This window comes from Schistocerca americana, chromosome 3 (genome assembly GCF_021461395.2).
Source record: "Schistocerca americana isolate TAMUIC-IGC-003095 chromosome 3, iqSchAmer2.1, whole genome shotgun sequence".
NCBI lineage: Eukaryota > Metazoa > Arthropoda > Insecta > Orthoptera > Acrididae > Schistocerca > Schistocerca americana.
This window is the reverse complement of record NC_060121.1, coordinates 962,220,001-962,237,150: the sequence shown is the minus strand read 5'-3', so window position 1 is coordinate 962,237,150 and position 17,150 is coordinate 962,220,001. Positions and strand designations below refer to the sequence as shown.

Genomic DNA, 17,150 nt, shown 5'->3' with positions numbered 1-17,150 from the left:
ATCAAAATTTTAGAAGTAGTCACAATCAAGTTACAGTAGCCCATTACAAACAGTATTGTAAGGTGCTTCAAAATGTTATTAGGAAGGCAAAGAGTACGTGGTACGCAAATAGAATAGCTAATTCACAGGATAAAATTAAAACCATATGGTCAATTGTGAAGGAAGTGTCTGGTCAGCAGCACAAGGTCGACGATATGAAGTCAGTTCGCAGTAAAACTATTTCTGTTACTGTTAAATTAGATATGTGTTCAGTATTTAACAATCATTTTCTGAGCATTGCTGGTGAATTAAATAAAAGTTTAGTTTCTACAGGAAATCATATAACTTTCTTGCAAATGCCTTTCCGAGGTAGGATATTTTTGGTTCAGAAACGGGCGGTTAGGGCAATAAGTGGTGAGAGTTCACGATACAGACAAGAGGGAGATTGAGTCAATAATTAAATCACTGAAGACTAAGGACTCTCATGGTTATTATGGAGTGTATAGCAGAATATTAAAGTACTGTGCTGCACATGTTAGCCCTGTATTTAGCCATAATGGTAATTTTTCCTTTAGGAATGGTCACTTTCCTGAGCGATTAAAGTTCTCAGTATTAAAGCGGCTTTATAAAAAGGAAGAAAGGGATAATGTAGATAATTTTAGACCTATTTCTATGGCATCAGTGTTTGCAAAAGTTATTGAAAAGGCTGTGTATGTAAGGTTAATTGATCATTTTATATCATACAATTTGCTATCAAATGTACAGTTTGGCTTTAGAAGTCGTTTAACAACTGAAAATGCTATATTCTCTTTTCTCTGTGAGGTACTGGATGGGTTAAACGAAAAGTTCCGAACGCTTGGTGTATTTTTTGATTTAACTAAGGCATTTGATTGTGTTGATCACAAAATATTGCTCTAGAAGTTGGACCATTACGGAATACGGGGAGTAGCTCACAATTGGTTCACCTCTTACTTTATCAAACTCAAACAGGCAGCAAAAGATCATTATTCACAATGTTGATAAAGGCTGTGATGTGGGATCTGAGTGGGATACTGTCAAGTGGGGGGTCCCCCAGGGATCAGTGTTGGGGCCACTCCTGTTCCTTATTTATGTAAATGATATGCCCTCTACCCTCTAGTATTACAGGTAACTATAAAATATTTCTGTTTGCTGATGACACTAGCTTGGTAGTAAAGGATGTTGTGTGCAACATTAGCTTGGTTTCAAATAGTGCAGTACATGACCTCAGTTCATGGCTTGTAGAAAATAAACTAACGTTAAATCACAGTAAGACCCAGTTTTTACAGTTTCTAACACAATTCTACAAAACCTGACGTTTTAATTTCACAGAACAGGCATGTGGTTAGTGAAACTGAACAGTTCAAATTTCTTGTTGTTCAGATAGATAGTAAGCTGTCGTGGAAAGTCCACTTTCAGGATCTTGTTCAAAGACTTAATACTGCCATTTTTACTATTCGAACGGTATCGAAAGTGAGTCATACTTCTACACGAAAATTAGTCTACTTTGCTTATTGTCATTCGCTTATGTCGTATAGTATTATATTTTGGGGTAACGCTTCCCATTCTAAAGGGATATTTTTGGCTCAGAAACAGGCGGTTCGGGCCTTAAGAGAGTTCACGAACCTCTTGTCGACCTCTGTTCACGCGTCTGGGTATTTTGACATTGGCGTCTCAATATGTATATTCCTTATTGTCGTTTCCTGTTACCAATATTAGTTTATTCCCAAGAGTAAGCAGCTTTCACTCGGTTAATACTCGGCAGAAATCAAACCTGCATTTGCATCGGACTTCCTTAACTCTTGTGCAAAAAGGTGTGCAGTATACTACTGCATCCATTTTCAATAAGCTGCCACTCGAATTCAAAAATCTTTGCAGTAATCCACGCGCTTTCAAATCGAAACTGAATAATTTCCTCATGGATCACTCCTTCTATTCTGTCGAGGAGTTCCTTGAAAAATTTAGCTGATTCTTATTGTATTGCTGATAGCGTGTACTTAAACTTATGGACGGAATTTTTTCAGGTTCATGAACATTTATTTTTAACTGTTATTACTTTTATGTTGTAATTTCATGTACTGACACGTTCCACGACCCTGGAGATTTGCTCCTCAATTTGGTCCTACGGAACTTGACATGTAAATAAGCAAATAAAAAATCTCCTGCTTACATGGCAGACGCTCTATCCATCTGAGCCACCCAAGGCACAGAAGATAGTGCGACTGCAGGGACTTATCCCTGGCACTTTCCCCGTGAGACCCACATTCTCAACTTATAGTCGACACACTGCATTCTTAGTGCCCCTGCCATTGTATCCAATCCTCGCGCAGAAAATCCACCGAGTCCCGTAAGACTTCAGGCAATTCGTGCGCATCCGCATCGAAGGAAGTCATGAGCCGGTTAGCCTTAACGATACGAAGATGCCATCTGTTCTTTCAAAGTGGTTAACGCAACTGCTCACGTAAAGCGGGAAATCCGGTTTTGAGTCCCAATCCGGGACAGATTTTCATTGTTGTCATTCCCTTACACAGCTGGTGGTTGTTCGTATTCGCACCTGCGAATTCATTTCATGGCGTGACAGAACTGCAGTATTTTCGCTGCTAACGAACACGGGTTGCCGGACGATACTACACGTTATCAATGGCTTTAGTAATTTTGTTTGGCTCGTCTTGAGGCATGGTAAAGTACTGTGGCTAGGAGATTTCAGTGTATACCATAGCTGCATACATGTACCTGCTAACAAACTAAAAGTTAATTACAGAACTTCATGTGTTCGAGGGGACAATTAAAATCTAAAGACTAACCCTCGACGTTCTGTCGACGTCAAAGAACTGCTAAAACAAGATGAAAGGATCGGAGAATACAGAAAAATTATTAGCTAAAAATTGCATTTTTTGGCCCACTCACCTACCGTCTTCCTTCATTAAACACCTCTTCAGTTCTTACTTCCACTGCCGCTTTGAACGTTCTACATTATTAGCGGTAGTGCATCGTTAATGGAACATACGCTCTCATGAAATAAAATATCAGTATAAATTAAAAAGTTAAGTATGTTTTGCGCGTTGCCTACTTCACCAAAATTGTCTCTCATTGTCACAAAATGTCTATGAAACATTATCGATGTTTGCTATTGGAGACACCCCGTATCCTGTGAACAGGAAACGCCGCTAAATTGGTCATAAGTTGGTTTGTACTGTGGATCTTCTATGTGTGCGATTCCATTGTCGACTTATTTGGACAACTGTAAGGACTTGTGAGTTGATTATAGTCTCGAAATCGTTAGCTTAATTAACGACAGCTAAACAATTATTGTATAAATTGTACTGGGCAGAAAGTAGATCACATTCAATAATAAATATCATTTTACAATCCTTTATCGTTCAAAGTCCAATGTGTTTCCAGTTATCTTCTGTGCAGAAAAATCCTTAATTTACGTGATTTTCAATTTGATTAATTGGTCGCAGATGAAGGAATCGTAATGCAGAGGGAAGTAGAATCCAATATTCTTTCATTTATTGACCCATTGCTACGCATTTCTGTGTTAGCTATCTTCAGAATCCTGGTTCAGACAAAAACAAGAGGATTACGTAGCTACTTGGTTGACTTGCAACGAATATGATCATTAATAAATAATAATGAAGGAATACTGGAGTCTAGTTTTCTCTGCATTACAGTTCCTTCATCTGTGACCACTCAAATCATTCACCGTGGTCGCCTTTATGGCACAGATTTGTCAAATCTTTGTGTTGCAGATTCCTTTGGGCGTATTCTTCGTTTTGAGCGACGCAAAGCAGGATGTGGAGAGTATCGGATGGATTCCCGTCACAGCCCTAATCTTCTATATTATCGTCTATACACCAGGTGAGCTTCTTGCTTGCTCATCAGCAATACCAGTCTCATTCACTGGTATCAGCATTAACTTATACAGAGTGTACTATTTATCTTGACCACCAAAATAACATTTGTCTAGAAGTAAAGTAAAAAATGGATCTATAGTGCAAATATTACTTAGTCATCATGAGGCGTTACTTTCGTTTTGCCTCAGCTTACAGTACGAAGTAATTATGTTTTCTATATCGAGATATAAGTTTTTCTTTGATTGCTAGCAGCTTCAATATTTCGGTGGGTGAAAGGAATATTTGACGCATTCGTTTATTTCTTTTCATCTTTTCACAAAGAGGTCACACGCCGTTTATATGTATACTCCTTGTTCCATCCTGTATGAGTGTGCATGGGGATGAATGTAGCGGGAGCATGGACCAAAGGGAACAGATTAAGGGAATAGCAGTCATTGCCAACATTACAAGAATGACGGCAGGTAGGCCAGAGCAGCAAGCAAAGATGAAAACAGGCACGAGGGCAGGTTACAAGGTTGGTGCGGGGATGGGGTGAGTCTTCCCACCACCGCGTTTGAAGAGGAACGTTGGTCGGATTTCGGCGCTTGGAGAGCACTGTGGGGTCAGCCATGAGACGGAGCGGACGCGGGAGCACAGCAGTCGCAGATTTGGTGAGATAAAAATGAGGTAATATGGCTAAAATTTCACGAAAGGGTATACCCATAGTACGCATTCAACATATCTTCATCGGTAGAGGTTACGGCTTTAATTTATTTGGAATAGTTTTCTCAGAAACGTGTTTGTAAAATTTTGCTTTGTGGCAGTGAGCCATGCAACAAGAACCATGAGTTCATGTAGCTATTTCCTGAGTTGAAAGATTCACTTTTAACTCAATGAGTGCAGATTGCGTATCAGATGTTAGATCGAGAAATTTCTGTCGCGAAATTCAATTATTTTTGGTACTTTCTTTGTGAGTTTAGTTCGCACTTCATTTTGGCGCCAATAGTACAAAGTCCTATAATGTGGTCAATTCTCGAGTTTCAGTATGCCTACAGTTGTTTTCAGTGACATATTTAACCGTTATTAGTGTGCTACTGTGCTTTTACCTAAATATTTTATGTATTTGAGGTAGTTCCTTTGATCTCATATGATCGACCACGTGTTTGCGCCCTCAGCGTAGCACACGCTTTAGAGCTCAACAGTCGTTGCTACAGTGAAGTTTTCAGCACTGAAAGCAAATTAATCAGTTCACCTAACAGCATTCGGTGCTTAAACCAGAATAAATTCTAATTCTTTCTTACGTTCGCGGCGTGGGAAAGTGAATCCAGTGCATAAACAGTACCGTGCATCTGCCTGATAATTGCGTTTCTGCTTGCACGATTTCTTGCTGATACATTTTAAAACTGAATTTGCATGCCTTATTATGAATTTTGATTGAAAAGTGTGTGTGTTTTTAGCATTTTACTGTAGTTGATGTTCGACCACATGGCCCGTAGCAGGCATAGAACAATAGATACCACCCCTTACCATGCTAAAACTGAATTTAACTGTGTTCATTGCATAGTGCTTTCAATTGAAACAGACAGCGGCGTATAAATTATTGTAAAATGTACCAAATTTTTAGTAACGTTTTGCCCAAATCTTTTCTTTGGTTGAGGTTTTCTACCTTCAGCAGTGGCTTACCTTAAATTTCTATTGTGTAATTGATGCATGATGAAACGTGAGTTTCAAGGAATGAATGACGATTATACCGCTAAAAACGGTGTGGCCCACTTATGTATTTTTTTGTGTTGTGAGACCATGATGAAATTATTCGTGTAGTGTTTTCCTTTTGTCATTGTTCTACCCATGAGAGATTTAACGCTCATTCAAACATAAGTTTTGTAACTGAGGAGAAATTCTAATGTGTGTTGTTCTAAAATATTTTCATCAGAGTAGAAAATAAATGTATTAAATGAGAGTCTGCATTTCAATTAAGAAATATTCCCCCAGTCACCTTCAATTAAACCTGGCAAGCCTTTTCAGTTCGATCTTCTAAATTTAATGAAACATAGAAATAATCTGCAATTTGAATTTAGATAGGCTACCAGCTACTAGAGTGGCGGCTTTGAGTTCAACCACCACATCACGTGTTATCTTAGAGAAACACGCACCAGTTTCCGTTGCGCACATTTCTAAAATAATTAATTTGTTTACCTAGTTAATCAAATGAAGGTCATAATATAGACACCATTTCTTATGTGCCTGGTATATTAGCAGCCAGGACGCAAAGTCGAGTATAATTCTCCAAGGTAATGCGAGTAGATGGTCACACAGGTTCAATAGTAACAATGTAAACTAAAAACCAGCATGCAGCCAACGAGCAGTCTTATAGCAATCAGATGGAAATAAACCAACACTATCACCCTTGTAACTTAATTACGAAGTAATGACTAGCAGTACGTCCTTTTTAAATAGCACCCCACATTTTTATTTGGTAATCCACTTCCGCTCCTCAACACCTGTTCAAAAATGTATCATAATGTGCACATCCTGGAGTTGAAAGCAAATAAATGGAAACGAAAGGAAATTGCACACTACTCATTCAGTCAACCGCGTCGTCAGTCAAAGGATTTTGTGAATCCACCGTACATCAACGAAGAGAGGGTAGAAATTCTAATCGTGCATGGAGAATGTAAGTTAGTGGAACAATAATTATTGCAATTACTTCTCTTATTTACAATACAGGTGCATAAAGCACAGTACTGTAGTAATTTTAAAAAAAAATACGTCGTTTACGTAAAGACAGTCCTTGATTAAAAACTGTATCATCATTATTTTTCGGTTATTGTTTTTGAAGGTGGGTACAATGCTACTTAGGTTGGTTAGTTGATTTGGGGGTGGGGACCAAACAGAGAGGTCATCGGTCCCATCGGATTAGGGAAGGATGGGGAAAGAAGCCAGCCGTGCCGTTTCAAAAGAACCATTCCGGCATTTGCCTGGAGCGGTTTAGGGAAATCACGGAAAACCGAAATCAGGATGGGCGGACTCGGGATTGGACGGTCGTGCGCGAGTCAGTGCGTTAACAACTGTGCCACTTCGCTCGGTGCTGCGTACTGAAAAGAAGGAGAGTCAGAGTCAGTTTAGTGTTAGGTTTTTAATAATGACATGTTTACGTGAATGATCAAAGAAAAAAGGCTTGTGGTTTACTATATTTTCACTGTTCATACAATAAAATTGCCATATCAGGCATGAGGTTTTAATTTCTTCCTTCTTTATTACGAGCTGTATTCGTAACACATTTTGCAGTGTTCACGTATACCACTGAATGTACCTTTAAAATTATGTACAACACATTGTTCAGGAGACATGACGTCATAAACAGCGAGCTGTGTGGATACGAAACTTCAGGGCGCAATCCGCTAGATATGTAGGTCAAATCTGTACACAAATGTGTGTAGAATGTGTGAAATATTTGTGGGTAGAAACTCCTCTTAAACCCGTGGACCAATTTCAACTAAACAAGCCGATATTACTTGCTATCTGGAAAGAAACACTGGGGGAGTAAGAACCAGCACCTCCTAATGTGGAGAGAGAAGGGACTGGAAGGAAAGAGAGAGGGGAGAGAAGGAGATGGACAGAGGGGAAAAGAGGGTATGGTCAGAGTGAGGAGGAGTAGATGGACAGAGAGAGGAAAGAGGAGAAGATGGACAGAGAGGAGGGAGAGAAGGAAATGGATGGAAAAAGAAAAGAGAAAGAGATGGACAGAGACATGAGTAGGAGGAGCTGGACAGTGAGAGGAGTAGGGGGAGAGGAACAGGAAGAGGGGGAGAAGATGATGGACAGAGATTGTGGGAGGAGGAGGTAAATTAAGATAGAGGGGATCAGGGGAAAGACTTAGACGGGGTGAGGAGGAAGTAGAGGGAGAGAAGATTAACTTAGAAGGGGGAGTAGGAGATGGACAAAAGGGGAACGAGCAGATGGACAGAAGGTAGAGAAGCAGATAGAGAGGAGGGGAGAGAAACAGATTAAGATAGGGAGGAGGAGATGGACAGTGGAAGGGAAGGGAGGAATTGGATTTATAGAAGACAGGAATAAATACATTTCCAGGCAATGCTAGTCACTCATCTAGTGTCCCTATAGAAGTATGCATAGAAACCAATAGCTGTTCAGATATGGGTCAGTTTGTCCTTTCATTCCCATTGGCTTATTGCATGGAAATAGACACTATAGGCCTTGCAGCATTTCATTACCATGCATTCTGACACATCCTTCAGCCTTTCTTGGCAGTGAATCATGCTCTCTTTCGGAAACAACAGGTTCTGTTCGAATTTCGTCACATGCATTGGCCACCTTCCCCCCATGAACCACGGACCTTGTCTTTGGTGGGGAGGCTTGTGTGCCTCAGCGATACAGATAGCCGTATCGTAGGCACATCCACAATGGAGGGGTATCTGTTGAGAGGCCAGACAAACGTGTAGTTCCTGAAGAAGGGCAAGAAGGGCAGCAGCCTTTCCAGTAGTTGCAGGGGCAACAGTCTCGATGACTGACTGATCTGGTCTTGTAACACTAACCAAAAAAGCCTTGCTGTGCTGGTACTGCGAACGGCTGAAAGCAAGGGGAAACTACAACCGGTAGGTTAGAAAATATAAAAATGGAAATGGATAGGTTAAAGTTAGATATAGTGGGAATTACTGAAGTTCGGTGGTAGGAGGAACAAGACTTCTGGTCAGGTGAATACAGGGCTATAAATACAAAATCAAATAGGGGTAATGCAGGAGTAGGTTTAATAATGAATAGGAAAATAGGAATGCGGGTAAGCTACTACAAACAGCATTGTGAACGCATGGGAATGTTGGAACAATACTGAGGCAAAACTGACCCTACGACTTATCTTAGAAAATAGATTAAGGAAAGGCAAAGCTACGTTTCTAGCATTTGTAGACATAGAGAAAGCTTTTGACAATGTTGACTGGAATACTCTCTTTCAAATTCTGAAGGTGGCACGGGTCAAATACAGGGAGCAAAAGGCTATTTACAACTTGTACAGAAACCAGATGGCAGTTATGAGTCGAGGGGCATGAAAGTGAAACAGTGGTTGGGAAGGGAGTGAGGCAGGGTTGTAGCCTCTCCCCGTTGCTATTCAATATGTATATTGAGCAAGCAGTAATGGAAACAAAAGAAAATTTCGGAGTAGGAATTAAAATCGATGGAGAAGAAATAAAAACTTTGAGGTTCGCCGGGGACATTGTAATTTTGTCAGAGACAGCAAAGGACCTGGAAGAGTAGCTGAACCGAATGGACAGTGTCTTGAAAGGAGGATATAAGATGAACCTCAACAAAAGCAAAACGAGGATAGTGGAATGTAGTCGAATTAAGTCGGGTGATGCTGAGGGAATTAGATTAGGAAACGAAACACTTAAAGTAGTAAATGAGTTTTGCTATTTGGGGAGCAAAATCACTGATGGTGGTCGAAGTAGAGAAGATATAAAATGTAGATTGGCAATGGCAAGGAAAGCGTTTCTGAAAAAGAGAAATTTATTAACATCGGCAGTGTCAGGAAGTCGTTTCTAAAAGTATTTGTATGGAGTGTAGCGATGTATGGAAGTGAAACGTTGACGATAAATAGTTAAGACAAGAAGAGAATAGAAGCTTTCGAAATGTGGTGCTACAGAAAAATGCGGAAGATTAGATGGGTAGATCACATAACTAATCAGGAGCTATTGAATAGAATCGGGGAGAAGAGGAGTTTGTGGCACAACTTGACTAGTAAAAGGGACCGGTTGGTAGGACATGTTCTGACGCATCAAGGGGTCTCCAATTTAGTATTGGAGGGCAGCGTGGAGGGTAAAAATCGTAGAGGGAGACCAAGAGATGACTACAATAAACAGATTCAGAAGGATGTAGATTGCAGTAGGTACTGGGAGATGAAGAAGCTCTGCACAGAATAGAGAGTAGCATGGAGAGCTGCATCAAACGAGTCTCTGGACTGAAGACCACACACACGCTTTGGTCACACGCTCCTATAACGTCTGCATATTGTCGATTGGTTGGGCATACGCCAATGCCTTTATATGTCCCCACAGCCAGAAATCCCACGGGTTCAATTCCGGTGAATGGTGAGTGTATGGTACAGGACCTCATCGACCTACCCTGTAGTGCGAGAACCACAGCCGTCTTTCTATAACGGTATCATTCTCCATTGGAAGTGATAATTTATTGAGCAGAAATCGGTGATACTCGACATCTGTCAACCTGTTTGGTAAAGTGTAAGGCCCCGTAAGTCTGTCAGTGACAGTTCCTGCACATACACTGATACTGAAGCGACCCTGATGGTTCACCGCCATGATTGCTCGAGGATTTGCATCTGCCTACGCAGACGTATTATGGTAATTCACTAGGTCATGTTTTATGGGTCATGCCTCATCTATAAATAAAATGGAGGCTGGGAACTGCACGTCTTCAACGGTCCATGTCTCATCAGGTATTGGTTTCCGTACCAGTAACTGTAGGAACTTTCCTTCAGTGTCTGATCAATACTAGCTTCTGTAGGAATATTTGACACGTCTTATAAGGACCGTTTGTCTAAAAGGTGAACCGGGATTCCACCAAAAACTTTCGAAGCAGGTAGTACGGACAAAAAACAATTCCTGTAAACATGGGTTCTACAGTATGTACATTAAGGGCTATGAAAGCTTTTTCGTCTTCGCCGCCAGGAAACACATCTCTTCTACTAAACAAGTGGTCATAGATCTCAAGAGAAGCATTTTAGAGCCCATATTGACTGGACATTTTTTCCTTATTTTTGTCCACACCCTTGTTTGCACCGGTATTTTGACTGATTTCACACGGGCCGCCACAAATCGCTATCCTGCACTAGCCTTTTCATGCAGTTTTTACCCCCTACAGCTCCCTCTAGTACCATGCAGGATGTTCGCTGAGATTTTAACACATGTCCTATCATCCTGTTTTGATTCTCATATGTTCTCTTCTTCGCGAATTCTGGGGAGAACCTCTTCATTCTTTATCTTATCAGGCCACCTGATTTTCAAAATTATTCTGTAACATCACAACCGAAACCATTACAGTTTAATTATCCTATAATTTCCCACTGTTCATGATTTACTACCATTCAGTGCTGCGCTCGAAACGTTCATGCTCAGAAATTTCTTCCTAAGATTAAGGCCTATGTTTGATACCAGTAAATTTCTTTTGGTCAGGAATTCTATCTTTGATGGTGCTAGACTGTTTTTATGGCCTTCTTGTTTCGTCCGTTATGGGATATTTTGCTTCCAAGTTCGTACAATTCCTTAACTTCGCCTACTCTGTGATCGCGTTTTGATATTAAGCTTCTTGCTATTCTCATTTCTGCTGCTTCTTATTGTTTATGTCTTTTTCTGGTTGGTACGCACTACATCTTCCCAAAGTAAGGAAAGCAAAGAGCTTGCAACAGAAGAGACGTGTTACACAGTTTTGAAGATTAAAAAGTGCTCAAAGCTCTTAGCGTAAGCATGTTAGATCCCATGTTTACTACGAGGCGTGTTTTTTTAAGTAAGTACCGTTCTGAAATTAAAAAAAAAGATGTGCTAAGATATCTCAATAATTTTATTTTTACGTGAAATCCTGTACCTTAATCTACACACTGACGCCATTACAGTCTGATTCTTCCTTGTTTACGTTGTGTACTGAGTGTTTAAGCTGCCTCCGATAATCGGGAGTCCCGCCGACGGTGAAGTACGGGCTGTTATAGGATTTCTTAGTGCTAAAGACCTAAAAGCGATCGATATTAATCGTGAGATCTGTGCAGTTTACGGAGAAAACGTTATGAGTTGTGGAATGGTAAGAAAGTGGGTGAGAGCATTTAAAGATGGCCGCACAAATGTGCATGATGAAAAACGGAGTGGGCGTCCTTCGGTCGTTAATGAAAGTTTGGTGCAGAAAGTGGACAATAAGGTGAGAGGAAACAGACGCTTTACGATTTCTTCCTTGCGGGATGGCTTTCCTAATGTTTCTCGTAGTGTTTTGTATGGCATTGTGACCGAGCACTTGAATTACCGAAAATTGTGCGTGCGTTGGGTACCGAAAACGTTGACGGATGTGCACAAAACCAAACGTTTAAACAATGCATTGACTTTCCTTGAGCGGTACCACAACGACGGTGATGATTTCTTGAGCCAAATTGTTACTGGCGAAGAAACATGCGTGGCCTACGTCACACCAGAACCAAAGCAACAGTCCTTGGAAGTTGAGCTAGGGCGCCGTTTTGCTGCAAGACAATGCCCGGCCGCATGTGGCGAATCAGGCCAAAGATCTCATCACATCTCTTCGATGGGAAACTCTAGATCATCCTCCGTACAGCCCCGATCTTGCGCCCAGTGACTACCATCTGTTCCTGCACTCGAAGAAACACCTGGACAGTCAGTGTCTTCAAGACTATGACGAAGTCAAAACAGTGGTGATGCAGTGGTTAACAGGTCAGGCGGCAGACTTTTATGACGAGGGTATGCAAAAACTGGTACAACGTTATGACAAGTGCCTCAATATTGACGGAAATTATGTAGAAAAGTAGATTAAGGTACAGGCTTTCATGTAAAAATAAAATTATTGAGATATCTTAGCACGTCTTTCTTTAATTTCAAAACGGTACTTACTTAAAAAAACACGCCTCTTGGATATTGTTTCGTGTTTTGGTGCATACTATCATCTATGTAAGTTTGTCGGTAGAGTTCTGGCTCGCCCTATATACAGGGTGAGTCACCTAACATTACCGCTGGATATATTTCGTAAACCACATCAAATACTGACGAATCGATTCCAGAGACCGAACGTGAGGAGAGGGGCTAGTGTAATTGGTTAATACAAACCATAAAAAAATGCATGGAAGTATGTTTTTTAACACAATCCTACGTTTTTTAAATGGAACCCCGTTAGTTTTGTTAGCACATCTGAACATATAAACAAATACGTAATCAGTGCCGTTTGTTGCATTGTAAAATGTTAATTACATCCGGAAATACTGTAACCTAAAGTTGACGCTTGAGTACCACTCCTCCGCTGTTCGATCGTGTGTATCGGAGAGCACCGAATTACGTAGGGATCCAAAGGGAACGGTGATGGACCTTAGGTACAGAAGAGACTGGAACAGCACATTACGTCCACATGCTAACACCTTTTTATTGGTCTTTTTCACTGACGCACATGTACATTACCATGAGGGGTGAGGTACACGTACACACGTGGTTTCCGTTTTCAATTACGGAGTGGAATAGAGTGTGTCCCGACATGTCAGGCCAATAGATGTTCAATGTGGTGGCCATCATTTGCTGTACACAATTGCAATCTCTGGCGTAATCAATGTCGTACACGCCGCAGTACATCTGGTATAATGTCGCCGCAAGCTGCCACAATACGTTGTTTCATATCCTCTGAGGTTGTAGGCACATGACGGTACACATTCTCCTTTAACGTGCCCCACAGAAAGAAGTCCAGAGGTGTAAGATCAGGAGAACGGGCTGGCCAATTTATGCGTCCTCCACGTCCTATGAAACGCCCGTCGAACATCCTGTCAAGGGTCAGCCTAGTGTTAATTGCGGAATGTGCAGGTGCACCATCATGCTGATAACACATACGTCGACGCGTTTCCAGTGGGACATTTTCGAGCAACGTTGGCAGATCATTCTGTAGAAACGCGATGTATGTTGCAGCTGTTTGGGCTCCTGCAATGAAGTGAGGACTAATGAGGTGGTCGCCAATGATTCCGCACCATACATTTACAGTCCACGGTCGCTGTCGCTCTACCTGTCTGAGCCAGCGAGGATTGTCCACGGACCAGTAATGCATGTTCCGTAGATTCATTGCCCCGTGGTTCGTGAAACCCGCTTCATCGGTAAACAGGTAGAACTGCAACGCATTCTCTGTTAATGCCCATTGACAGAATTGCACTCGATGATTAAAGTCATCACCGTGTAATTGCTGATGTAGCGACACATGAAACGTGTGAAAGCGGTGACGATGCAGTATGCGCATGACACTACTTTGACTCAGTACGCCGGCTCTCGCAATGTCCCGTGTACTCATGTGTGGGTTCATGGCAACAGCAGCTAGCACACCAACTGCACCCGCTTCTCCTGTGACGGGCCTGTTACGGACCCGTTTGCGTGCTACGACCGTACCTGTTGCATACAGTTGGCGGTAGATGTTTTGCAATGTGCGGCACGTTGGATGCTCTCTGTCCGGGTACCGTTCTGCATACACCCTGCAGGCTTCAGCTGCATTTCGTCGACACTTGCCATAGATGAGTATCATCTCCGCCTTTTCAGAGTTCGAATACACCATGGTCACAGTTCCTACAACACTACACTATCACAGACGTCTGGTAACACGGTGTACTACAGTTGGTCTGCGTGCGGAGACGAATGCAGAATAACAATAGCAGCAAGCGCTACATGCGGACACTGCGACAGCTAGACCAAACCACAACAGTGCACTACAGCCACACTCGTAAACACGGTCGTCATCGTAAACATGTCCCTGCAGATGCTGCTCGCCGACCGTGGCCCGTGTTTGTTACAACACGCAAATGAACGCCGGAGGTTTCAAGCGTCAACTTTAGGTTACAGTATCTCCGGATGTAATTAACATTTTACAATGCAACAAACGGCACTGATTACGTATTTGTTTACATGTTCAGATGTGCTAACAAAACTAACGTGGTTCCATTTAAAAAAACGTAGGTTTGTGTTAAAAAACATACTTCCGTGCACTTTGTATGGTTTGTATTAAACAATTACACTAGCCCCTCTCCTCACGTTCGGTCTGTGGAATCGGTTCGTCAGTATTTGATGTGGTTTACGAAATAAATCCAGCGGTAACGTTAGGTGACTCACACAGTATACAGCTCGGATCAATTTATCTTAAGTTTGCTGTAGATGAAAATCTGTATTGTCACAATGTATGTAGAGTTTGGTGTCTTCGTTTCAGGTTACGGCTGCCTACCATTCACGGTATCTGGCGAAGTCTTCCCACCCAACGTGAAGATCGTGGCGATGCCGATGGCCGCATGCGTGTCTTGGTTCATGTCCTTCATAGTCACCAGGTTCTACGAAGACATCGCCCTCGCAGTGGGAAACGGCGGTCCCTTCTTCGTGTTCGCGGGATGCGCACTACTCGTAACGATTTACGTCTACTTTGTGGTGCCGGAGACGAAGGGGAAGACTCTTGAAGAAATACAAGAGATGCTCGGCGAGGAGAAGGGCGCGCCCGTCGGACCTGTGCTGCCAGCGATCGGTAGTTAGAGAACTCTGCTGTGGGATATTCTGTGCCGGGAGCTGTTTCGATATGTGGAAGTGTTAATAGACAGTGGCTTCTTCTTGTGATAGTATGTCCAGAGTTGCCAATACTTCGATGGAGCACCTCAAGAAGAGGAAGAAGAAGCATGCAACGCTGTTACTAGGGAATTATTTCAGAAGTAAGAACACAGAAAATGCACCGTCTGTTTCATTATTAGACGTGATCTATACGTGTAGTGGCTCAGAGGGAGATAGTTCAAAGTGTGAACAGTTGAAGTCGACATTTACGACAGAACGTGACGCTACGTAGCTGTCTAATTACATTCGCTTGGAACCGAGATGACTTCAATTGACTTTGAGAAAGATCCCCTCATCAGCGCCACGACCAGTTCCTTTCTCCCACACTCAGAACTCCTTCTCCAAAGGTGTCATCGGGATGCTAAGCTATAGCCATTCAACTCTGCAAATATATTTTATGGCTGTGGAATGTCTTCCGTGTATCGCTAGCAGTTAACTTCCAGTGTCAAAATGACACATTCTGTACTCCAGTATGGAGAATTTAGAACAACTGTTTTGTCTTATGCTACCAATGCAAGAGATACTTGTACTGGCCGAAGTTAGCATGTAAAGAACAAGAAACTTAGATAGCAATGACGAAAGACTACTACATTTTACACATCACCAAGGATACTCTACAACATCGTTTCTACATTTCTCATTAACGGTCCTGCACCAGCAGTGCAAAAACTTTCAGTATCGCCCGTTATTTAGATTCAAACAACGAGAAATTTAAATGGAAACGTTGACGTCTGGAATTCTGCGCTCTGGTTTCCGCCAAATAACAACTTCCTTATCGTTATTTCCTTTTTAAGATCACTGTTCACCCCTGATTCTCTTCATTTAGCTCCTATGACTTTCTTCTGATAATAGAGATCTACGTCATATGTACAATTAAAAAAACAGGTTGTTAGATTAAACAAAATATTTTCTTTTCGCGTAGAGATATTGTGATAATTCGGTCACAACTTTTTCCCAGGTACTAAAAACGTTGATGCAAATATACGATTGTATGACATCATAAACAGCACATTCCATGCCGGCCGGATATTATGGGAAGAAACGGACCTTTTTCAATGAATAAAAATAAAATTTCAAGAAAATATACGCTCAATTCGCAGTGGACAACCAGATACAGCAATTTTATTACAGCGTGTATAGTAAACGGTTCCTTTTGTATTGTACTGTACTGCCTGTTCTCTTTGAGTACTATTGTTCAAAATGCTATGGATCTAAAGCAATACGTTTTGCACTTCGTGAAGACAAATTGTGCTCCTACTCGATGTGAGTGTCTACATTATTATTTAACGTATGCAAAATCATCACGTAATGCATGCTCGTTTCTTCCTGCCACAATCAGTTTCTGATGTGTCAAACGGATAGAATTTTGTAAGTACGTTAAAACGTAAACAATGGTTAATTGTGTTCTTTTGTAATTCTATTTTATAAATGACCAGTATTAACACATACTATAAGATCTAAATATGTACAATGCGCCCCAGTGTACTACAATTACCTTGTAAATGTAACTGTGTAAATACATGAGCTTATATGTTTGTATATATCACTCTAATTGAATAGCTGAAAATTACAAATGGCCATACGGTTTATCAATAGTGTGTTGCAGAAATTATTTCCACTTGAAAAATCGATAACGTATAACAGTAAATAAAAGCTGTCATATGAAGGGTGAATTTTCTTCTGGGTGGTTCTGGTGAAATATGAAGCACCCATCAAATATGACAGAAATGCAAAAAAAGAATGAGTTACTTTGATAGCTTGATTAATTGCGATATCAGTATTCTGTTGATGAAGCGATACGAGTTAGTGTCGAAAAATGCTTTGTTAGTGACAGTGACAGGTCGCTCCTTGACTAGGTAGCAATGTTAATACTATAGGTGGTGTGTTTCACATGTGAACCTCACCCTTTAGACAACGCCAATTTTGTGATTTTTGTGAATGAGAGTGTCCAAAAATATGCCTTTTGATGTGT

General features: G+C 41.3%; 1 protein-coding gene across 1 annotated transcript in view; it reads left to right on the top strand.

The window, feature by feature from the left end:
• Window positions 1-15,239, top strand: part of LOC124606892 (facilitated trehalose transporter Tret1-like) — a 60,259-nt gene extending 45,020 nt beyond the window's left edge. The window contains exons 4-5 of the mRNA XM_047138989.1: window positions 3,750-3,858; window positions 14,793-15,239. Coding sequence (XP_046994945.1) covers window positions 3,750-3,858; window positions 14,793-15,106 — 423 coding nt within the window. The 3' untranslated portion in view covers window positions 15,107-15,239. The remainder of the gene's footprint in view (window positions 1-3,749; window positions 3,859-14,792) is intronic.
• The last annotated feature ends 1,911 nt before the right edge of the window (window positions 15,240-17,150 follow it).